The 25,850-nt window shown below is 41.9% G+C and overlaps 1 protein-coding gene across 4 annotated transcripts in view; it reads right to left on the bottom strand.

Annotated features, from left to right (window-relative positions):
* The window catches only part of cntln (centlein, centrosomal protein), a 100,678-nt gene that overhangs the window by 56,826 nt on the left and 18,002 nt on the right, over positions 1-25,850 (bottom strand). For all 4 annotated transcript variants that reach the window (XM_026171264.2, XM_080302983.1, XM_080302984.1 and 1 more), the window contains 4 exons: positions 20,820-20,954; positions 15,349-15,468; positions 12,562-12,683; positions 8,309-8,425 (listed from right to left, as the gene is read on the bottom strand). In XM_026171264.2, coding sequence (XP_026027049.2) covers positions 8,309-8,425; positions 12,562-12,683; positions 15,349-15,468; positions 20,820-20,954 — 494 coding nt within the window. The remainder of the gene's footprint in view (positions 1-8,308; positions 8,426-12,561; positions 12,684-15,348; positions 15,469-20,819; positions 20,955-25,850) is intronic.

Below are 25,850 nucleotides of genomic sequence, written 5' to 3'. Positions count from 1 at the left end.
TTCTTAAAGCTTGTGGTAAGCTGAGCAAGCATGTTCCATTATGAAGCATTTGAGTAGTAAAAGGGCATTTGTGGTAAGGGTGAATTATGATGTGCATAATGCCAATTAACACAAACTCGGCACCTGTTTCAACCAATCTAATTTTGCTACACCAACCAAGAGATTCTTCCAGACATATGGCAAGAAAATTACATGGGAGAAGTTATCAGCATAGCAAAGGGATGGGAAGTAATTAGCATTTTAGTCCACACAGTCCAGCAGAGAGGCATAGTCTAATGGCTGACCACAGCCTAAATAAGTACACAAATGACTCTCCCAAAGGGAGTGAGGAAGCAGATGGATATGTGTCGCTCTTCTATAGATTTTCCTCCATAAATGAACTCCAGTCGATGAAGCAGAGGCACTGCCTTATGTGTCCAGGCTGTTAATGGGACAAATGAGCTGAAATATGCAGTGTGTGAAAGGAGCCTGCTCCATCTCATGTTTCTTTTTTATGCCTGTTTGGATGCTGATGGTATTGATGCTCAACCAAAGCTCATATGTAAAACTTTCAGTTTTGCTGAAGGATAAGCATAGTTTCTTAGATGAAGAAGAAATTGGATTGCAAATGGAGTTCATTGGCCAGGGGACTGCAGTTTCACAGCATAACATCCTGTAGATGGAAGACTACTGCAACTTGTACTCAGTAACAGTTGTGGCAGACTCTGCTCATATCTATAAGAGATTTTCCAGAAGAAAATGTACGGCAACCGTGCAACCCACCCAAAACATTTAAACACCTTTGGTTCACTGGTGAATTTGCATTTTAGAATTGACTGCTATGCTATTTGTTCCATTTGTTTCAGTTTTAAAGTTAAATGTTAAATTATCTTTATCTTTAGTCCCACAAGTTTTCTGTTTTCTTACTTTCCAGTTTTTACAACCTCTATCTTTTCTTAGTGAAATAAAAATGTCAAAAATGTGATTTCAAATTAGGATGAACTCCAACTCCTTGAGTGAGTAATCTGATAAATACAGGCAAAGTATTTTCACTCTACTGAAGATATTGTCCATCCATTCGCTTCCGCTTATCCTTTTCAGGGTCGCGGGGGGCGCTGGAGCCTATCCCAGCTGTCATAGGGCGAAAGGCGGGGTACACCCTGGACAGGTCGCCAGTCTGTCGCAGGGCTAACACATAGGGACAGACAACCATTCACACTCACATTCACTCGCACGTTCACACCTAGTGACAATTTGGATTAATCAATTAACCTATCCCCACAAGCTGCATGTCTTTGGACGGTGGGAGGAAGCCGGAGTACCCGGAGAGAACCCACGCAAACACGGGGAGAACATGCAAACTCCACACAGAAAGACCCCGGCCTGATGGTGGAATTGAACTCAGGACCTTCTTGCTGTGCGGCAACAGTGCTAACCACCGTGCCACCGTGCTGCCCAGCTATGTTTTAGATGTGCATCAAACTACACCAACCTGCACCTGAAACAAATTACCTTCCCCATCTTTTCCCTATGTTGCACTACCTCCAGTAACGTGAAATTTATTTGAAATGAAGCCATGATTTCCTGTCATATACTACATATTGCTAAGGAGAAAATGTTCTCTAAAGCTTCAACTCCTACAGAGTTCTTTGAGTCTTTTTTTTTTCTTTTCTTTTTTTTTTTAATCAGGATGATAAATCAAATGAAGCTAGCTGGACAATTTTCAATTCCCTCTCAACTTGCCACTTCACCTAAGGTAAAAGAGGAAAAAAAAAACACTCAGCAGGCATAAAAGCAAAAGAAGTTTCTTGGCAGAAACTAAACTAAAGGCAACAGACAGGTGTTATGTTTGCTAATGATGTGGTCTACAATGTAAGTCTATGTCTCACGCCGCTCTTTTGGCCCCGTTTTAAAAAACATTTTCGCGCTCATGCTGTGCTGGTACTTCAGCCACAAGCTATCCACTCCATGTCATTTGATCTCAGCTCTACATGTGCTGCGCCGAAAACAGCTTAGAGCACAAACTGCCAGTGTTTTCCTTCACAATTGTGTACAACGCAACGCATCATTCGCAGCCATTGTGATTTCACACGCCAGCCTCCTCTTGGTTTCTCTCTCGGCACAGAGCGGGGAACAGGGTGAGAAAGTGAAAACACCACTGGCATTTTCATCACTGGGGAAAGATTCCTGTTTTTGGGGTGTGTGGGGAGATTTCCCCCATGGTTAAACTCGGACTAGGAGGCTGTTTGTTCATGGAGGGAGTTTCAGCGGATAAGCCACTGCTGTCAGCAGAAACAGTGACTGGTGGAGTTCACGTTCCTCTGTGATCTACTTTTAGCCGTGGGCAATGCAGCGGCAGCGGCAGCAGTGGATCTCGAAGAGGTTGGTACTCCTGCCATAGGCCAATCATCTGAGAAGTAAATGGGGATTTGTGTTACAACCACAACCTAGGATGTCCGCTTTACTCATGGTTAAAGAGGCTTGTTGATGCCGTTAGGTATCCTAAAATGAAATCAAACAATATCATAATGGTGTATTTTTTTTAACATGGGAATGAGAAGGCCTGTCCATTAAAATATTTTTAAATTTGACCAAAAAAAAAGACATACTGTTTTCTACTGCAAGTATGAATAGTGTTTGTGAGAGTTGTAATGTTGTCTCGATAAGATCGGATAAGACAGCGGCCCCCAACCCCCGGGCCTCGGTACCGGTCCGTGAGTCGTTTGGTACCGGGCCGCGAGAGTTGAGGCTCAGGTGTGAAATGTATGGTTTTCAGGGTTTTTATCAGTTTTCAGCGTTATTTTGTTATCGTTTTTAACGTTAACTTGGTTTTCCTGGGTCTTTTCACGTGTGTTATGAATAAATCTTCTTTTTTTCAGTACCGGTACTAGTTTTATTTTGTTGTATTTATCCGCTACACCTTAAAGGCCGGTCCGTGAAAATATTGTCGGGCATAAACCGGTCCGTGGCGCAAAAAAGGTTGGGGACCGCTGGGATAAGATGACCCACTAAAGCCTGCAACATAATTACCAGCTAAGTGTAAAGATGGCTTTTTTTTAGCATAGTAACTGACTTTCCAAATAATTAATGAGGGAAAACCTTAGTTGTCTGATTTAGGAAAATGCATATAACATTCTGTTTGTGTGTCTGTTTGTGTGAACAAATGTGTCCCTCCTCCAACTAAGCCCTGGTCCGGGAGGCAAAAGACTCTCATTACTTCTAATACCTTTTAGCAAATCAAGATGAAACGAAAAAAAATAGAGGAATATGAGGGTAAACTTTATTAAACTTAATTAGAGTCAACGTCGCTTATTGGGGAGGTTCACGTCCATAATGGTCACTCTCTACAGAGGAGCACTGCAAATGATCTCAAAGGCTTTTTCCCCAGTAATCGCTAGCTAATTTATGCTTTGATGTCGTCTGAGTATAGCATCTTAAGTCTGAGGGTGCACTGCATGTGTTTATTCTGTTTATGGAGCCTAAATAATCCTGCCTCTTTTTACCAACAGACCTTTAACAACAATTAACAAGCACGGACATGGAGCGCCTCAGACAGATGCATAATGAGGCAGATAAAATGATCCCAATGCGAATTTTCTAGCATACCATGCCCACAGTTGCTTTTCAGCTACGTACCAACACCAGTAGGAAATAGTCCTTGGTGTCAGTTAGTTTATTTGTCTTATTATTTTTTGTCTTATTATGTTATTTTTGTTTAAAAAACATAGAGAAAGCTAAGAGATACTCTAAACAGGTTTAAATGCTGAATGTTTACATTGCCCTTTATACTGATCTGGTTATGATGACATTATTACATAAAGGAGTTTGTATGAAACCTTGTATCGATGAACAGCAAAAACCATCAAAGTGGGCCCTAATGATGAACCGTTCAAAGCATGGGTTAACATAAACCTTATGGAAATATTTAAACTCGTTCTTTAACTTCCAGTATATAAAATTTTTTTAGTTCAGTTTTATTTATATAGCAACAACTCACAACAACAGCTGCTTCAAAGTGCTTACACTAGTACAGAGAAAATAGTCATGACACCGTATCAGCAAGTGTTTTTGTGACAGTGGGAAGGAAAAACTCCCTTTTATCAGGAAGAAACCTCAAGAGCCCCAGACGGCCCTCCCTGAGCCCGGCCATCTGCCTGAACCAGTTTGGGGTGAGGGGAAGAGGACAACATTAGGTCAACTGTCTCCTCCAAAACTGCTATTTTTAACACACACTCAATGTTTCCCATTAAAAAAAAATCAATTTATCCATCTCTTCATCCATTTCTCATGATTGTGGGGAGCTAGAACCCAGGATCTTCTTGTTGTAATGTGACACTACACCACCACGCTGCCCAAACAACTGTTTCAGAAAAAAAAAAAAAAAAACACAGCTGTGATCTAGCATCAATTCAGAAATGTTATTGAGATGCAAGAAGGGCTATGTCACATCATACTGGCTGTGATAACACCAATATAAATGTTTTTATGTTATATAAAAATATCTTATCATGCTATTATTGCTCGCAACAGCGTGCCTTTATGTTCCCTAGTGTGTACAACAAGGACACAAGCCCAGGCATGTCTAAGAGCAAGAGTCAGATGTCAGCCTCTGATGACCATTTGGTGCCTAAAAAGGAAGCTACTTTAGCAACCTCTGGCAAAGCACAGCACTCTGCAAAATATGCAAGTAAACTGTTCCCACTAAAGGTGGAAACAACATGTGTTTTACCACTTGAGGCAAAAAAAAAACAAAACAGACCATTGAGTAAAATCAGGTTATGAAGGAGGAGGAACAACTACCTGGTGATGTGTGACCCAAATGTGAACAAATGGCTCAAATGGGTGTTGATGGAGCACTGGCTAGATGCACTCCATATGACAGGGAAAGCAAACAGTGGATGGAAAACCAAGGTTTAGACCAGTGGCTATACTATAATTTTATTTTAAATTTAAAGCTTTTATGTTGATATTTGACTTATGCTGTAGGACTGGATATGATACTGGGCCACTACTATAATGCTGCTGTTGGCATCTTGTTTCAATATATTTAGAGTTCCAATTAGGAAGTGCATTATCGAAGACTGTGGTGCATTTGAAAAGATTTATAAATGCTGCTTTCAAGCATCAACAAAACACTCAGTTATTTTTCTTTTCTTTTTTTAAATTGTCAGTAAATTATCTTTAAATATTGTGACATAATTTTGAGCCCGCATCACCGATCACTACAGAAAAGTGGAAAACTAAAGAAATTCACTGTGTGACTCTAGTGGCTGTTAAAGCAGTATCTGTAAAAACTAGCAGCTAATATTGGAAGGCTAATGGTACAACTGGAGAGATGGGTTGTGATGAAATGCAAAATAACCATGATAGAGCAGAGCTCAGCAGGAATATAGCCTAATACTGAGAGGCATTAAACAGAAAGAGCAGCTAAAAAAATCTGTTCGTGTTTTGAGATAAGTGATTAGGGGAGATAAAATAAAGAGGAGATCAAGATGCTCTGCGTCCTCCCAGTGCTGGCAACACTGCCAGCTGTAAGGAACTGCATAAGCTGAGCTGTGCCAAATGCAACATGGCATATCAAATCACTAAAGAGGAAATGGCCTTTAGAAAATTACAATTAGAAAAATGGACCACCACATTTTATTTCCCCCAGGGATATGCTTTCCCTCCTTTTTTCCCCCACCATATGCCTATGATCTAAACTTAGTCCCACATAAAACAATTTGCACTTCTCAGGAAACAGGAAATACACAACTTTTGTTAGTCTTTTAATGCTACATTAAAAGTGGGGTCACCAAATCTGGCACGCCACCTTTGAGAAATTTAAGCGTGGAGACGTGCATTAAATACTGTAAGTCAGCATTTAATATGTTGACTTGGTGATACGTTCTAATATTTTGTAAATTATTGCATCCTGTTTATCCTGTTTTCTAGGCAATTGTTTTGGAAACAGACTTTTTCCAAGTTGGAGGTAGGAATTGTAAAATTTTAAAGCTTGGAATGCACCTTTATGACCTAACATCAGTGACCAACAGCACTAATGTTTTGTCCGTGCAGAAGCAAAGGTATTAGCAAGTGCATTCATCATTTATATAGCATTACTTCTCTGTAGTATGCCATTTATAAATACAAATATACTACTATTTCTATTTCTATGTCTATGATTATGATTATTACTAACATTAATATAGCAGCAATAATAGCGATACAGTAGTGATAGCTGTATATGGGATAACAGTAAACGATGGATAAATATATTTGAATTTATAAATGACATACTAAAGAGCAATGCTGTATAAATGATTAATTAAGCACTTCTTAATAAGGAACTAAGACCTTACTAATGCATAATAGTGTGACATTATTATAAAGTGCTGCCAGTTTACAGACCTGATTCATATTCATACAGACTTGAGCCTAAAATAATACTCATTCAAAAGCATTTCAAAACTCAACAAATTAGTATTAGCTGCGTGTGCTGCCCAAAGAGACCTTTATTAATGTTACATGAAAAGTCATCCTTCCTGCAAGTTCACGCAATAGGTGTTTGCTATGATTTTCAAGTAAAAAGTTGTCAAATAATAAGTAATTTGTTGCCTAATTCATCCTTAAATTAAACCACAGGGAGCCGACAAATCAGCGAACAAACAGAACAGACCTGTTTCACCTTCCTCCTCACCCTGCTATTCAAGTGCTTAGATTACAGGGGGCTGGTTTTGATAACCCTCTCTTAGTGCTTTAGGGACCCACTGTGCACAAGTTATCAGAGCAATATTCATTGTGGGAAATGGTCATTTGGGCCTCAAGACAGTGCTTTAAATGTGCTGTTTTTGGAGAAGGTGAAAGAAGGCATCTGTGAATGATATCATGACAATGAGGAAACCAAATGAAAGACAAATAGAGTTTATACAGAGACTCTCCTCTAAACCAACCACTAGCTATTTAAAGCTTAATAAGGGCCTTTATTTTAGCTGTTATGAGACAACAATTACACTTATCTGACAGAACTGTTATGAACACATTTATTATTATACTAGTCAGTGAAAAGCAAATTTTTCCCTCCATGCCCCAAGTCTTTCCTGGCATTTGCTTTAGGGTAACAGGACCGTCTTTGATTATTTGCACTAGGATGGACTCATTCAACTGAAATTTGCATTGTGAGTTGCGGGAAAGTAAAGCTTTTTGGTTAAGCTGGCTTTGTTCACAGTCCCAAACTATTTTCACTCCTGCTAATTCTCACAACAGGTATGAAAGGAGGAGCAGAATAAAGATGGGAAAAGTGACAGGGAACCTGCTGAGCTGTACGTGTGTGAAGATGCTTGCCCTGGAATTGAGAGGTTTTGTTTCTAAAGTGCAAGTTAAAAACATCTCAGCCAAGTTTACTTTCCACAAGCGACCGTCGTGAGGTCGCATGTGAGGGCCGGGAAAGGAGGAAATGAGGTGGAGTGCTGGTCAGGGGCACATGAGGGGGATCAACACCAACCCCTAAGGATGAGGCAGTTGCACAGCTAGGAAGGAGGCCAGCAGCTCTCCATCCCTTGTGGTTCTCCTTGCAGGTCAGTTCCAAGGAACCTGCATGTTCACTGCGGTCTGTTCACTCCCACACGCCCCGCCTCTATATCATATTGTGCTCGGGTCTGCTCAGTTCTAGTCGTGGCCAGGCAGGCAGGCGGACGGACATCCCTTAACAGGCAGCATCAGCGGCACTAGGGCTGCTAGCCTGTAATTAGCTCGGACAGCTCAGGCTTGGAGAGAGCCAGCCGGGCTATATCATAATGAGCTCAGCTGGGATTAGGAGGACAGGGCAGGGGGGTGAGCAGAGGGGAAAGCAATGAAGGGGGTGGTGGTGGGGAAGTACTAGAATTCTGGCCTCAGCCTACTGCAGCATCACAGAAGGCCGGAGGGAGACAACTGGGAAGACAAGTAGGAAAAGGGTAAGGGGAGGTTACAGAGGCACGAGATAGAGAAGGGAAGAGGTGAGCAGAGGTGAAGGCTAGGGAAGACTGGAGAGAGGTAGACCATGGCTTTAGGCCAAGCTTTGTGTAGCACTGCAGAGGGTCAGTGTTAGTGGTACGGTTACAGGGGGCTTCTCTAGATCAAACAAGACAATGGCTACACTACATCCAGAGACAGACTAAAGACAAAAGAAGGAGCAAAGAGAAGAAGTAACAAAGAAGTAACATGAAATGAAAAGCATCTCTCAAGTAACTTCAAGCTGGGAGTGTCAGTACTGTTGCTAAACTCTAGGTGCACATGTGAGCTAACAAGTCTACTGCAACTTAAAGATTGGAAGTTTTCAGGCAGGGAATTTTTAATGCAGGCAACTTACTTTTCAATAGAGAGTTTTCTGGTGAGGTTTTTCAAGTAGGCCAGCTCATTCCATACAGCATCACTGTCCTCTTGCCGCAGCTGCCACGGCACTGCACGCTGTATCCTTCCACCTGGCCTAGACACACAACAAAAGAAGACCAAAGTGTAGATGCATAGACAAGCGAAACTGAAAAACACAGGCTCACTTGGCACACATACGGACATAAGGAAAGTAAACCTACTAACAAGGGAAAATTGTTGGTACTATACATCAACTTGCTGCCTCTGGCCAATTCACTCTGGGTAACAAGGCCCCTTAGTGTTGCTGTGTTTTTATTATTCAGCCATCTTTAGCAGTATTCAAATGAGCAGCCTTGACTTTGACATTTCAGTGGCAAATCATGTACCGACGTATGCATGTTTGTTAAAGCCCAGGGCACTGCCCGTGTGGCAGGGCAGTGGAGCATTCCCTGTGTGCCATGCAAATGTAAATAATGGCAAAAACACACTCGCAAACGAGGTCATTCAAATGTCTACACCTCACTTATGAATACTTAATGACACTTTGTGCTCAGTAGCTGCCGCCTCCATTGAACTTCCCATTTCAAATCACACACACACACACACACACACACACACACACACACACACACACACACACACACACACACACACACACACACACACACACACACACACACACACACACACACACACACACACACACCATCGCCACTGCCCCCAACTGCATCCCTGCACACATCCAACTCATCAATCAGCCAGAGCCCAACACATTCAATTCCAATTAGCCTTTCATTTGCAAACTAAAACAGGTTTTAGTGAGAAATCCACAGATTGCAAAAGAAGCAGATGAGAAGAGAATACCGTTTTTGTCACGCACACAGACACACCGACTTCTCATTTTCACTCGATCAATGTGGCAGGGGTGTGGAAATGGATTGTGAGGGTCGCTGTTGCGGAGGGGTCCTTTTCCCATGGTCATTATTGGCTATCTAGATGCCGCCGTGCTATGCTAATACTAGTTAAACCCTGGTGACTGGGAGTTAGAAGCTACTGAGGAATGGCAAATGTTTTCATTTAATACTGCTAATGCCCCCGTGAGCAATTTGAAGCCCTTGAACTTCTTTAGAGTGTAGTTGTGTGGCCGTACATGCGTGCTATGGGAGTAGTGTGTTAGTTTCCCAGAGTCTAAAGCTATTTAATACATAACCTTACTGTACTCTATAGGCACAGAGACTGACATTTCTCTGAAAGCACACAATGAATGAAGCCAAACCTACATTAAAAGTGCCTGGAGTAAGTACAAGATCTTTTACCCACAGCTGTTTCAATTCTCCCTGTGCAATTTCTGGTTTGCAGTGTATCATCTGCATTACTTAAGAAATGTGCAAGAAGCTTTATTAAGTCATGGTAAAGCTTTATACATTTTAATTTGTTTACAGTGGGCCTAAAAGCTGTTGAACATGGAGCCATGAGAGAGCCATCTTCTTCAGGCCTCAGTGCATCCTCCCTTATGGTATCCTTGTTTCCATTATTAAGCAGGAGGAAACAGAGAGAACTTTTCCACGCTGCTGCGGCTAATTGCTCTGAATCAGGGGGAATCTGTTTATGGGCGCAACTTTGATCAGAGTACGGATGCTTTAATAACCTTTAATTTTATTTGCTCACCCCCATCATCCCCAGTCTGATTAAAAAATGTTTTCCCTTCTCTAATATAAATAAGAAGTTGGGTTTTTCTCTCTCTCTTCTTCACACCATTTTGAGAAAATATGGTGGTGCAGTAATGGTGAATGGCAGGGTGATTTCACTGGGACTGGCCAACTGCACATTGCCTGCATACCGATCAGCCGATGGACTGTTCTTCTGATTTGCGATTGGTTGGCAGTTCTATTCTGGGCGGGACTGGCTAACAGACACATTGCTGACATCTTTTGGCAGCTGATTGCACACAAACCAATCATCTAATCAATAATTTGCTGGGCAATGCTGGAGACTGACAAAAGAAAAACTTTTGAACATAACTGGAATTTTGATAAAGATCATACCACATTTTCAGGGAAAAATTGAAAAATTCTGGTAATTCCAGTGAGTTTACAAATTTTTCTTGCCTATGTAGTTTTGTCATAGATAGCTATGGGACATTCCTTTATTCTTGCTTCATCAGTAAAGCAGCTAAATAGTCTAGAGCTGATTTAATGTGTGGCATTTGTATTAGGATGCCGTTTTTGGTGGACATAAAACATGTGGACGACGCCCTTGAAGTAAATGAAATATGCCATTAGGCTGGAAGTTTATTAGATATACATTGGAGAGATAGCAAAAACATTAGTTGTTGCTACATCGACACTTTGGTATATCTTTAAAAAAAAACTACGAGTACAGGATTCCTTTCTATACTAAAGAAAACCCTTCACAGCATTCAGCCACATGAGAAACACTCTAAAGCAGGTGAGCATATTCTTGAAAAATTTAACATTAAGAGAAAACTTCACAAGAGCAAATACAAAGGGTTCACCACAAGGTGCAAAACACTCATCAGCCCCAAGGATAAAATGCTAGAATAGGAATAGACTTTGCTAAAGAATATCTGAAACACGCTGGATCACTACTCAACACAGCACTTTTGAAAGTACCTTTACCAGAGGGTCATTTTGAAAAACGAAATATAATAAAAAAATTGTGACACTGTCTAAACATTTCTAAACCTGACAGACACGGCAAATAAGTAAATGCATTCGTACAGGCAGGTGAAGAGAGACGCACTTACCCATTTATCGTTTGGTCAGGAACACAAAGGGGATCAAACGGACCCCCCTGCATCTACAACAACGCAGCATGGAAGCTGTTGGGACATCCCTAACAAGCTCGAAATGCAATGAGAGTCAACGCCTATCCCCGCTGACTTGTTAGGCCCCTGATTTCCTAGCACTAATGGGAGTATTTAAGTCATTTTCTATTGTCTCTCATTCAGGCGGGCATTACCCCAGTGGGCTTAACAGCTATTTAAGGATGTGGCCTAATGCCAAATGAATGCCAAGATCATAACATTGAGTGACTGGTTGGTGCCAAGGAAGACTGAAAAGGGCAAAGCTGCCTATTGCATCAATTTCATGTCAAATCACTCATGAAACACAGATACACTGACACTGATAGACTGAAATCTAACATTAGGCTTTCTATACTGAACTAAATCCCTGTTTGTATTATTAAAGGAACATGCATGCTTTCTTTTAACAAAAATCAATGTTACCATTCAGAGCGTTTCATTCGTAACAGCGAAACGTTGCCGAGGCTCTCTCTACATGGCCGTCTTTGTTCCCACTGTCTCAGACACATGCTGCTGAGCCGCGCTGAGCTAACATGAGCCGAGTCGAGCCTAGGGCTGAACACGCTCTCGCACTCACTCCACTTTCACACGGGCTCACATTGCACTGCTGTTTTCTTTAATTAACCCAGAGAGAAAACAGCTGACGGGGTCAACACCTCGCTCCCGCACGGCCACCACATATACGCACCTTTAGCTACTCTCTGAGCGGTCTTAATGACGCTGGTGGAGAAAAGAAATAGACAGCAAAGTAGGAAACGACTAGTGGAGACAACACAAAGAAAAGACCCGTATGTTAATGACATTTTCCAGCACATTTTCCACTTTGTGTAAAAAATCCCGTGGTTTTTGCTGAAGATAGCAGCTCAAAACAGGAAATGGCTCTCATCCCTCCTCCCTCTTGCAGCCTTCCTCCACAGGCCTTCTCAAACACCTTGCACCCCCAGGACCAGACACCTCCAGCCTCTGGCTCTCACATCTTAATGAACGCTGAGGGAGAAGAGACGAAGAGCACATACACTTGGCACAAAACGGGCCAATTTGACTGGGCTTAAAACCTCTGAGCTTTTCAAAGATGAAAAAAGCGGAATTTCTCCCACTCTCCCAAATCCAGAACTCAGGTCTTGTCAGACAACATGTGGAGCGCAATGGGGCCCTAAGACTATTTGTGAGTGGTTTCAGGGGGTTGTAGTGTTTCACAGGGCTTTTAACATAAGGCAAGGCGAGTTATATGCTTTGAAGTGTCTCTCACTCACTGCTGCGTAGTGAAACTGGAGGTTATCCCAGTTGCTTTGTGTATGCACAGGTTTTATTTTATGAAGATGTGGGTTCTGTATATTTTGATCTTTCACCATTCATTTGCAGTCATAATTTCCTGTGAGATAAGAGTTTATTATGAAATGTTAGACAGTAAAGTGTGTACTCACATGCCATTTGATTTCTCCATCTCTTTCAGCTGATCTCTGACTGCCTTGTAGTTGGTCTGAATCAAACGCAGGCGTTCACGACGTTTATCGTGAGCTCTCCTCAGCTCTTCATTTTCCTCCATCTGTAAAGCACAATGGCAACATTCCGTCCTGAGTTGGGTAACTCAAATCAAAGTTAACAGAAGAAGGGAATTTGCCGCAATTGCACTGATACAGCCCATACTGGGCCTAAAAATATAAGAAACCAACATATTTAAGCTGCTTTGCAGCTGAAACATCTCAGCCTAACAGAAAGCAGCCGGTCAAGATTCATTCCACTTTCCTTGTTTCTCCCAAACAAATGCTTCCACTCCTTCTGGTCAACTGAGGCATCATTAAAATGAGGCGTTTACATGACAAGTCGCTGGTGCCACTGTACACTAAACAGGCCTGCACACTCACACACGCTCACGTTAACCAGCAAAGAAACAAACTCACTGGAGTTACCAACTGATGACAACCGTGTGTTGTGATATGGGGTTGTAGTGGTGGGTTTGTTGCTGTTGACAGCTATTAAAACAGAACGAGATTGGGCTCCTGCTTTAAAGAAGGAGTTAAGAGAAGACAACATATAGATTTTTCTTGTCAGGGGCATCCCTCCTCCCTCATCACATTGACCTTAACAGGGAGAGCAATGGAAAAAATTCTTTCAACAGGCAGGACAAACAGAGGTGGAAAGAGGGTAAGGAAAAAGAGACAGAGAGCTCATGGAAGTAGAGAAAAGAGAAAGAGAACTGAGAAATTAGTACGAGAGGGAAAAGAGAGAGAGAGAGAGAGAGAGAGAGAGAGAGAGGGGGGAGGAAAAGGAAAAGTGAAAGGAAGGGTGCAGGACAGGTTTCTGCTTGAGTGGCCAAGGCTAGGGAGAGTTGTCGAGTGCTTTCTGAAGGGAAGGAGCTTGTTTACTGCTGATATGACACGGCTACCCTGCAGAGAGGGAAATGCGAGCCCTCGGCCCTGTTATTATTAACAAGGACAAAGAGAACAGAGAGAGAGCGCACACAAATATGCGCTGGACACACAATGTGTGTGCACACACGCGCACTGCACATCCACACTGCCGATGTGACAAGTATGGATTTTCCCTAGTGTGGATTATTCACTGAGGACATCTGCAAGACATCGTCAGCCCTTTCGAGCAGCCCCCGACCTCTCAAAAACAGGGCTTTAATGAAAGGGGCCAGACCAGAGCAGTGTTAACTGGTGGAACTAGAGGCTGAGGGGGGACACAGAGGAGTTGTGGCTGACTGATGGAGGGGCGGCGGGGGGGTGGGATGGTGCAAGTGGCAGGGCATTAGCCACATCATGGCTTCCCAGGCTCCTTATAGAGCTTCCCCCTGGGCAGACCAGCTCTGGTCATCAGGCCACAGACCCTTGCCCACCGATCAATACACCCCCACTCAGTCAGTGAACACATGTGTGGACGTTCTCAAGCTGAAAAATAATTACACAGCAACAGCTACTTTTTACTTCAAAGTGTGAAGTAGAAAAAAAGGAGGGCGTTATTAAGAGAATTGTTTGTTTGTTCGCAGCTAAGGTCAACATGTCAATGGTATGGCTGCCGTACCCAATTTGAAAAGCATTCTGTTGGAAAGGACTGGAAAACTGCACAGCAGCGAACTGAACCAAGCAAAGTACTGCACAGTAAGAGGCTGAAGGTAAGGTCTCAAGTGCAACTGATAGAGGGCATTTTGCTTATTTCCAGAAACAAGCAAAGGACAAAAACCACTAAATCATGCCTTGAACAAATGCCCTCATTAATGTAGTCACGTTTTTCTGTGCATACCTTTGCTAAATGCCCCTCAAACAGCAGACAAGTAAATGGCACCATTAACTAAGACAGTCATGCGTGTTGTCTGAATCTATGTTGAGCATTACTGTCGAGGTGTCTGCCAGTGATGTAATTCAGACACTTCAGATCTGACAAGGAAATGGTGCCTAATGCGTTCCTGGGATTGTGTTCAAAGGGAGATGACCTTTGGATAATCACTCACTCGTTGGTCAGCTGCAAAGATAGAGAGATTTGTTTTTTAAAGGCAGTGAGCTTTAGGGGAAAGTGCAACACGGGGGTGAAAATTAACTTTTTTTCTTTTGCTTGCAGCCAGTTGGAGACACTGAAAACAACATGAGGACGAAGAATAGTCTGAGAAGAACATCACAGAGCACGTGAAGGTTAAAAGACCAATAAAGCTGATTCGTTTAAGGATAAAAAAAAAAGAAAGAAAAATGGCTGCATCCGCTTTCACCAGAGCGGCTTCTCTCCTGCTGCTTCACTGCCTACGCACACTCTGCTTGTGTGTGCGCCCATGTACGTATGTATGTGTGAAAGACACCGTAAGAGAAGGTCACGGAGGAGGCAGTGGCAGCAGTACTGCAATTGAACCACTGTTACTCTCTTGCAGACCTCTATATAAACCAGTAGCTGATAGCAGCAATCATATCTAAGCTAGTGGCCACAGCAACAAGCAGCTCCTTCAAACTGATACTAACAGATGTCACCAAAATATAGCAACAACAAATGTGCTTTTTGAAGCAAACCACTCCTTCGGGTAGTTCAATGTCACTTTGAGAAACACTGTCATGCAGGGATACACAGACAAAAGATGCAAAAAAAGACTAATAAAATAAAGTTCGACCATAAGGAATCAGAGTGAGAACTGTACTCTAAACTTGGGGATAAATAAACTGTTCTAAGAGGGGTGGAAACGATTAAGACATTATATTTATTTGTATACATTGGCAAGTAATTACCTTCAATTGCAGCAGCTCCTCGAGGTCTCGAATCCTCTCTTCTGCCTCTTTTCTCCTCTCACTTCCGAACCCGACGCTGCCAGCTGGAGACAGGGACCTGGACCGCTGCACTGGTGCACCCTGGGAAGGGTAAGCAAAGAAGCACTGGGGTGGGAGCTTGAACAGACTTCACTTACACAGACAGGCACAAACACATGCAGCAATTAACATCTGTAGAAACACTGAGTGAATGCCAATAATGGAATTATCTATGTTCACTCCACTCCCCTCTCACCTTGAGTAAAACATGAGCATTGTCTTTCTTGGTACACACATATGCAGACAAAAACAAACACGCTGCCAGAGGAATAAAGCAAGCTCGAGCAGCAGTCCACAGAAGCTGAAGGGAGGAGGTTCACTCTTGTGTGTGTGTGTGTGTGTGTGTTTGGAAGCAGGAGTTGCAAGCTGAGAGCAGCAAAGGTTTCTCCCTGCGACTGGCTAATGAGTATGTTCATTTCCATTTACATTGTTTCTTTGACAATAATGATGTCCCATTAGGGGAGACTAAAGGGGCTATAGATTCCAGAATGTGCTGGGCTTCATTACAAGAGGTGGTCAGGGAGGCCGCTCTAATTGCTCTGCTAGGGGCCTCCAGGTTACACTTGATAGGACAACTGGAAGAGCCGCCGATTAGGAGGGGGGGTGCAGTTTGCTTGCCAGCCTCTTCTGTAGAAATAAATAAAGAAATGGAGAATTGCTGGGGCTGCGCTGTAGAAAAGCGGTGGGAACAATATGCTAGTGGAATATGAATATGAAAGGATAGGAGGCCCTCCTGTAGCGCCGGGCAGGGCTGACCAGATGGCAGGCTAAAATATGCAATGCGACTAAATGCACAACAGTCCTTGGGTAGAGAAAGATGAGCAGTACAGGAGGAGGAGGTGGTGCTAAAGTGGTGAGGTTAATGAGAGGATAGCAGATCAGTTAAGCCTAACCCCCCACCATCCAAAAAATATGTATTTTGATTGCTGTTGACAAGCTCTCTTGCCTATTAAAGTCATTAAGATTTCAGCCTTTTCTGATATTGCAACACCTGTTGTTACGGCTGAAACAAGAAAATATCTCATGCCCTAGTGTCCTAAGCAAAATCATACACTAATCAAGCACTGGGGGAACCAAACACATCTTGGTGCTTGACCGGTGGGGATTTATGCTTCAGTGGGAAACTGCAAACTCCCGCTGAAACCCACACCCTCCTGGTGTAACCTCCTTAGAATTGTAACTACAAGTCATCTTGACGCAGCGCGCAGCTACTGTGATTGGCCTGTTCCGTACCATTGATTCCTCCTGTGCATTCCTGACTACTTTATCGCAGCAGTTTTTGAATATATCAGCAAGAGATCAACAATCGTCTCAGTCTGAGGAATAATAAACATAGCATCAATATAAGGACTCAAAAATGTCAGCAAATTCCAGGAGGGACATGGTACATTCTGACGGCTGTTTTTAAAAAGTCCTGACATTTTATTTGTTTCAAACATAAATGCAGGCAACAACGTCAGTCATTTACGTAGGATATGTCAAAGATTCCCTGCAGAAGCCAAATCACACCTTACTCTGTCAGCACAACAAATAGCGCAACTTGTACATGTGCTCACAAAGCAGCTTGGCAAACTTTAAAATAACATTGCCTGAAAACTCTCCACTCTCAAAAGTGAGTGAAAAAAATATTTTTGCATGATAATTCATAACACATCAGTAATATCTTCCCCACTCGCTGTCTGAGGAGGGTGCACAGTATCCTGCGGGACCAACATCACCCTGCGCGCCACCTTTTCCATCTGCTGCCCTCAGGGAGAAGGTACAGGTCTATACAGGCCAGAACATCCAGACTGGCCAACAGCCTGTATCCACAGGCTGTGAGGCTCCTGAACTCTCTGCCCCCCTCTCACGGACAATAACCATATCCAACTTCTTAATAGCAATGAACTGGTCTGCATTGGTGCATCATATCTTTATTCTCTTCCCCCTCCTGCCCCCCCCCCCCCTCTTTCTTAAATAGATAACTATCATATCTGATATCATATCTCACAGTACAATAATATTGAATGGGTTGCATTGTTGTATTTTGTCATGTTTCTCAGGTCTTTGTCTGAATTTCTACGAACATTATTGCTAAGGATTGTCTTATTGCATTGGAGTCACACTGGGTTAAATATGTACACTTGGGTTTTAAGGGGTATTTATTATTTTCTTCTTTTTTTGGGGTTGTATGGAAGCCCCAAACGCAATTTCATTGTTCTTGACAATGACAATAAATAAATAAATACTAAATACTAATACTAATGTTGTTACATGGCAACATGGAATACATGAAAACAATGGACTCTGCTTTCTTTGCATTGCTCCTCATGAATCCCTTGTGTATGGGTCTGCAACTCAAATCATTCACATGAGGGCGAACTTCACCTATTTAGAAGGACACTAACAGACAGCAGATATTGTTCAGTGAATAGCAACTGCTGCAAAATGCTAATTGACATGTTTAAAAGAAAGGGATTAGACATTAAGACTTTTTTTATTGTAACTTAAAAAACGCATTTGTCACTTAATTAGTTACTGTATAACACATTTCCTTTAGTTTTAACATCACAGAATGTGTATTTAAAACAGAACATCTGCTTGTGACATTAATATATACACGATGTACGTGTGCTGGGAAATGTGCTCTGAGGCTACAGTTGACTCCAGTGACCTGGCGGCCAGGTTTTGCTAACATGCCTGCATGGGTGCCAACCATGTGTTCTAACTCAGCCTTAATGACTCTATGCAACTAATTAGCAGATTGATCTGCATATTCCTGATGAGTGGCAGGCCAACTGGCTTAGTTTGTCTGTACAAGGGGGAAACACAGATTCCAAAAGGGGAATCCAAACCAACTCGAAGTCCTAAACCTAAAAGTAAAGATGAGCAATTATAAAGTGCATGACATACTGCAGACAAACTCTAAACTGGGTTTCAGGTAGAAATATAAATTGTGAATGATATTTACTACTTAACCTGATCACAGTAATTATTAATGAAGGTGAGAACCACGTGAGACAAACTGCGTGCTTGTCTAAAGTCCACGGTAAATTAATAAAATGGTGACACTGACTAATGACTGACATTTTGGTGCAGATGTTCTCTCTGGTCCAGTTGGACGCCTGACTGCTGCTGGACCCGAAGACGCATGAATGCCCTTTATTTGTGTGGGAAGCTCTGTGTTGCGGCATTGATGTTAATGTTCCACAAGACAGGCCTGAAGGATAAAAAGCAGAGAACACGAGACACAGAAGGCTGTCCTCGACATTTACCTCAGCTCGGCAGCTGTCTGGTGGTCATGGCCTGACCTGTGTATAACACCCTGTAATGGCTTTGTAAACATGAGAGTGCAACGCAGAAGGAGGGACAGAGGGCACATAGTAAGAAGGAAATGAGGGAAAAGGTCTGTAACTTAAAAACCGGATTTACTGAGGAATCAGCAGAGGAAAGAATCATTTCACTGAGTGCCCGCCTCCCTTCACCTCTCCTCCACTTTCTATCTGACAGAGACACTGAGTCACTGTCATCAATGGGTTTCTTTATGATTGCACTAGCCTGTTATGAGTGCATCTGGAGAGTAATTAAATGTGTTCACGTTCCCTGATGACTATACATACAAATGAGCACTGTTACTAAGCAAACTTTAAAAACAAATGCTCAAGTTTGAGCTCAAACTTGAAGTAAATCATGCTGAAAAATGGTCCACTCTGTATAATGTTAGCAATTCACAGTGTTGTTTCTAATAAAAACTCTAAACAGTCTGGAACTTGAAAATACAATTTTTCATGAGGTCTTTCAAATCTAATTTTCCACATCAAAGTAAACTTTCTTCACTCAAATCATGTGACACACACACACACACACACACACGCACACACACACACACACACACACACCAAGTCTCTCAAGTTCCTTGAGACATAGTTTTTTTGTTTGTTTGTTTTTTAATGGCTAACATCATTATAACACTTACTGCATGCACCCAACACAGTCGGACATGCACCACTCTGCACTGTTTATAGACGCAGCCAATAATCCCACTTCACTGTGGGCATTGAGTAAAATAGCAGAAATCTGATTCCAAGGGGGAAACAGTATGCTGAACAGAAGACTTGTCTCATCAGCTGCTGACCTTCCAGTTTGTTATTCCAGTTTAAATGGAGTGGTATGAATCGTAATGAGGCATAAAAAGTTTATAGTTTTTTTGGACCATCATCGTGCTTCTAGAAATTATTCAAGATTTACAGTAAGGCTGGACATGTTTTATGAAGTTTACATGTTTTAAAGTAATAACCGGAGTTCTTATAGCTACTAGCTGAGAGACGTGAACGTGCCACTGTGCTATGTGAAAGAATGCCACTTTAAAGATGCCACTTTGTAGTCGCCACTCAGAAAATAAAACGCATCAATCTTAAATTTCATTCAGTTAAATAATAACTTTATTTCATTTAAAGGAGTTAGTTCAATTCAAAGCTCTCCATCTTTCATCTGACATCTGTTTCTGTAAATGTTGGCGCGGCAGCTCTAATATGATCATGTGCCTGCATTAAAATCTCATTTGTAAACGTATGTATAACACACAGTAAATGTGTGGTAAGAGGCAGTGACAGGCAGGATTGCATTTATAATAAATGAAAAGCCAAGCTGACGTTTACTGAAACTGATGACAAATGCCCCGATTTCCATTCAGTAGATCTCATTATGATTCACGTTATTAGTCAGTATAATAGAATATCAAAAAAAAAGTATTTACACACTGATTTTGGATATCAGCAGCAGGATCAACATTGGCGCATGTTTTTGATAATGAATTATAGGTGGATAGTACACCAATTATGTGTTTGTGAGTTGTGTGCCCTAAGGCAAGCATAAAGGAAGCTCATCAAATGTCAATACTATTTATTTATTTTGCACGGTATAATTACATTACACAAATAGACTGCCAGAACAGAAGCGCTTCGATTTAAGATACAATGAGGACAGCGGCTTAAATCAAACAACGTGTCTTCAGGCCAGCTTTAGAGTGAGTGAGGCCATCTAGAAACATGTCCTGCCAAACTTATGAGTTGGATACTGAGAAGATCAAAAGCTTCTTTCTTGTTCATAATGTACTGCTGAAGCGGTAAATTAGCCAGTGCCTGAGCCCAAGGCATGCGTGAAACCAGCAGCACACGCCGGCTTGGTCACAGTAGGAGGGGCATCTGTGTGTGTGTGTTGGGAAGTTCAGGACAAAGGTTGGCAGGGGCTGGGTCTGATAAATCATATGATTCTAGAAAGACAGTTTCCTTTATATCCCTTCTCTGTGGCTTTGATCTAATCTGAACAAAACAGTAATGGATAAGTGAGGGTATGTTAGCTGCTCATCCACGTGTTGGCTTTGACATAATTACCAGAAGCATGTTCTGACCTACCTGTTGTCTTCTAATGGAACTGGCAGATCTCTGATGGAAAGTACTACCCTCTGGCCTGGGACATGAACCTCGAGTAGAGGCCTGGTCAGGGCTAGACTTCTGGGCTACTGCATCAACCTGCTCTGACGCCAACGCCTGTGAGAAAAGAGATGGCGCATATGTTGGTGCTTGAAAGGCTGAAAAGAGACGACTAAGATAGGCTGATGGAAAACAGAGCCTTGGTTTGGTGACAGCTGTTATTTTGTCATGCTTATGTCCGGAAATTTAAAAATATTATCCATGTTATTCCTCAAAGTTGAGTATTTCAGCTGTAACAAACACACCCACTTAACCATATTTGCTTGTCAATGCAAATATCTAATCAGCCCATTACATGGTAGCAGCTCAATTCAATCAGGCATGTAGACGTACTCAAGACAACATGCTGAAGTTCTAACCGAACATCAGAATGAAGAAGAAAGGTGATATAAGTGACTTTGAATGTCACAAGGTGGCAGACATGCTAGTTTGAGTATTTCAGAATCTGATGATCTATGGGGATTTGGCTGCTCAACCATCTCTAGGTCTTAGAGAAAACCATCCAAAAATGAGAACATATCCACTACGCAGGAGTTATCTGGGCAAAAACACTAGAGAAGAACAGAAAGACTACTTCAAGTTTATAAGAAGGCAAATTAATTAACCACCTTATCGATTGGATTACAACCAAGGTATACAGAAGAGCAGCTCTGAATGTACAACATGACAAACCTTGAAGGAAATGGGATACCACACTGGGTCCAACTTGTGTCAGCTGAGAACAGAAAACTCAGATTACCACTCGCACGGGCTCCGCAAAACTGTCAATAGAAGATTGGAAAAACATTGTCTGATCTGATGGGTCTTGATTTCTACTGTGACACTGGGATGGTAGGGCCAGACCTCCGCATAAGTAACATCAAAGCATCGATCCATCCTGCCTTGTATCAATGTTTCAGGCTAGTAGTGGGATGTGGTGGAACGGGAGATTCACATCAAAGATGTGCAGCAACTGTGTGATGCTCCCATGTCAATATGGACCAAAGTTTCAGACAAATATCAAAATATCAGCACCTTATACAATTAATGCCATAAAGAATTAAGGCAGTTCTGAAGGATAAAGAGGATCTAACACATACTAGCAAGGTGTACCTAATAAAATGGATATGTTCTCTTTAAATTAACAGCAAGCTATTAATGAACCAATATCAGGCTAATGTATTTTTTTATTGCTTAATTCAGTTTAAAGTTTGCTTAAGCTTAACCAAAGCAGAATACAGTCTGCCTTTAATTCTTTCCACTGTAAAAAATACTTTTTTAAAATAATGTTTTAAATCTTTAATCTTCTTTGTGTACTTGCAGCAGTCATGTACTGCATTGCGTTACAAATGTGATAACAGTTTGTCCACCATGTAGTTAAAAAGAATGGCAACTTTAGCTCACTGCAGTCAACACCCAGATATCTCATCTAGTCAAGAGATAATTAACCAGCAGCTCCACTATTTCGGAAAAAAGTGTATAATGAGACACTTTGGGACAAAATACTAACACAATCAAGACTAACCAGAGGGGGTTTCTGTATGTACAGGGCAACAACTGTCACCTTCAAACTGCCCATGTCACTCAAACTTTAATCTCTACGCTTAAGCTACTGTTGTGTTGTTATGCTGAGTGTGCGTTTTTGTACAAAGATATTATAGCTTTAAGGACAGCATGACTTTTAATCCACTGCCAAAAGGCCACGTGCTGTATAGGCAGTTTTTATCAAGTCAGACAAGCCCTTTTATAGTTCAAAAACTCATCCACATACCTCTTGACTGTATCACCTGCACATATTCACGCCTTTTCTTAAATCGCTAATAAGAAAAAGTGTGAAACTAAAGAGAAAAGAAAAGCTTCACCTGCTGCTATCAACAACACTTTGACTCAACACATCAAATTGAAGCTCTTTGACAAACAAAGGCCTTCACCACCATGTTGTACTGGGAGGCCAAGTTGTGAAGAAAACCACACAGGATGTCATCACCTTTTTTCCAACAAGTCCTGATTGCATTATCAGAAACCTGGCATCTGGGCGTGACCTTGTTAACTGCCAGGGTAATCAACTTTAACCAAAGGGGAGGAGAGGGGATGATAAATTATTAGTGAGGAAGATTTTGTTCATGTTTTATTAAATTGGCCTGTCAAAGGGGGTTGGTCAAATTATCTGGGGCCTCGTTTATTGGAGGCCGGCCATATTGGCGCATCTGTTACAATTATTTATAATTTCCAGGCAGGCAGGAGGATGGAGTGCGTTTTTCGGCATCAGCCACATAAAGCAATTTAGAAATTAACTGATGCGGGAGCGTCTGACTTTTCTTCCTCGCGAATTCTCTCTCGTCGCCCTCCTGATTTTCATCCAGCGGAAAACAGGAAAGCCGGGAAGCCGTTAAAAGAGCAACAATATATATATAAACGGAAAAAAAAAGACAAACAGATTACACGTAGCTTAGAGTAAACCAAGAGACGGCACGGGAGCATGAGATTGACAGAGGAGAAGAGAGCATGCAGGTGTGGTGAAAAAAATAAATAAAAAGAGCAAGAGATTGGGAGGAGGCTGAGGGAGGGAGGGGAGGAGGAAAAAAAGAGAGAGAAAAGCCGGTCTTGGTAATTACTGAACACGATTAGGTTCTTGGGGGAACTTGTCTGGCACTGGCGGCCCTCACATGTGAGGATGCGGCAGGCAGGACCATATGGAGCGAGGCTTGTGATTGTGCTCCCTGAAGCTCGTGACCCGTCTGCTGCCGAGCCCTTGAGCTGAATGTGAAATGAGACTTGCCAGGCCTAATGTTCTACACATGCACCATTTATGCCACAAAACAAATCTGATCACTGTTAATTATGGAGTAGCTATAATCAGGAGGGGCTCCCCACCCACACGCACACACCCAAAGCCACTCACTGCATGGATACACAAACGCATGCTCACACAATCGCATTCGAATAGAATGAATGGAACGACAGCATATGTGAAAGTGATTGGATAGGCCTGAGAAGTGAGGACTTTAAGCAGTGCACTCTCAGGCCTGGTGCACTTTGTATTCAAGATGGTGAGTCTTCAAAGAGCATGTGTCTTTGTGCATAGATGGATGAGTGTGTGTTTTAACTGGCAGCGCAGTGGAGGGGGACTTAATAGAAGGACGGCACACAGTGAGTAGGAAGTAGGTGCGTGTATGTTTTCGGAGTGTGTACCCAGCCCTGAGTCCTCCCACACAGTCTGTTTGACCCGGGTGTATGTGCTAGAACGAGTGAGTGTATGTCTCTGCAGCGGCACATGGCTGTGCTTCATTAATGAGGCGAGCTGTGCTACACAGAGTTTCTCATCTAATGAGAGCAGTTGAGCTTGTAAAACACACCACTGGCATCTATGTCATTAGTATGTCTCTGGCCCTGGACGTGGGCCAGCTCCAAACACTCACCCACCCACTCACACGCACACACACACATGTTGACAACAATATTTACTACTAATACACACCCAAAACTCAAACTCATGTAGGTAATACTATTTAGTGATAATACAATCAGCACACATAACATTAGTCACTGACAAAAAAATGCATTTTAAGCATTAATGGAATTCAAATGAAAAAAGAAACGTGTGAATACAGCCACGTGTTTACAATAAAGATTAATATACTTTAAAGTAGGTCCTGCGAGTTTAGTTAAAGGAAGGGCATTCGTCTTAATGGCTCAGTCACACTAGAGCAAAAATAGGACAGAGACTCCTTGCGCCTAGGAAAAAATCGGTGGTTGCTCGGTGAAAGCAGTGAATTGTTTTTGCTGTCTTAGACTGATTGAAAGTTGTTGCGGTGACCAACTGGTTGCCCATAAGCTGAGGCTGTTCTAAGTAGTTAAAGTAAAGTAATAAAGTAGACATATATTCACAGATTTAATCCCAATTAATCACTATTTTGTCACAGATTGCATATAATTGCCCACTTGACTCCGTTTAGCAGGCTGATTCTGTCTCATTGTCTCTTGCACCAAAATCGCTTTGAAGACTCCAACTGACTGCAAGTGGTGATAGACCTAGTGTCTGCCTCGAAGCAACCATTTCGAAGGCAACAAGATTGCAAGTTCATTGCACATGGTTGCAATAACTTTGGTTGCAATAACTTTGGTTGCAATATGGTCTCCAGTCACCGTTTTCCTCATTGTGACTGTAGCATGAATGAAAACAAGGCCTGTGCCTTCAATCACATTTTCACAAAGTACAATGATGAACATTCAAAGCTAAATTCATATATGAACTTATTTCCTCTCTCCTTATTTTAATTGAACTTAATTTCATGCTTATTAGGGTTAGCAATATCGTAGCAATTTGGTACTACCGTGATACCTTCCCCACAATAGCAATGCTATCATTATACAGTAGTTTTGATACTCACTTACACATTTCTTTATTGCGTTCATTTTAAAATGCAATGTAAAGCTAGAAGATCAGGACGTCATGCCATCTACAGCCTGACATGGAGATGTTTGCACCACTTTATAAACCTGCTTTTTGATTTGCTTTACCCTGCTGTCAGCCATTTTTCACATCACCACAATTCAGTTACCTTTAGTTCAGTTTACCATCTTTCATTTGGGAAATTCAATATATTGTCAATATTTAATTGACTTAAATATTGACAATATATTGCAAAACACTTCTTATGTGGTGCAACATAGTTAACATTTGGCATTCCTTAATCCTTGTGCTTAAAAATACAGAAATAAAAATTACAATACTGAGACAAGCTGGACAACATACTAAACTCATCCTCATGCCTTTTTGAGTGTCTATTCAACTTCTAGCTGAAAGCTGATTTCATATTTCTTCGTGGCATTATGTTTTCACCCTTTTCAGCCGATGACTGCCATTAATGATGATGATGATCAAAAGAAATGCCTCACCAAAGCCAAAGGTGACCTGACAAAAACGGTGGGTGTATAAATTTATGCACGTGTGAGCGTCTCACTAGCACTTTA

This window comes from Astatotilapia calliptera, chromosome 6, assembly GCF_964374335.1.
Source record: "Astatotilapia calliptera chromosome 6, fAstCal68.1, whole genome shotgun sequence".
Classification (NCBI taxonomy): domain Eukaryota; kingdom Metazoa; phylum Chordata; class Actinopteri; order Cichliformes; family Cichlidae; genus Astatotilapia; species Astatotilapia calliptera.
This window is presented reverse-complemented; position numbering and strand designations above follow the sequence as displayed.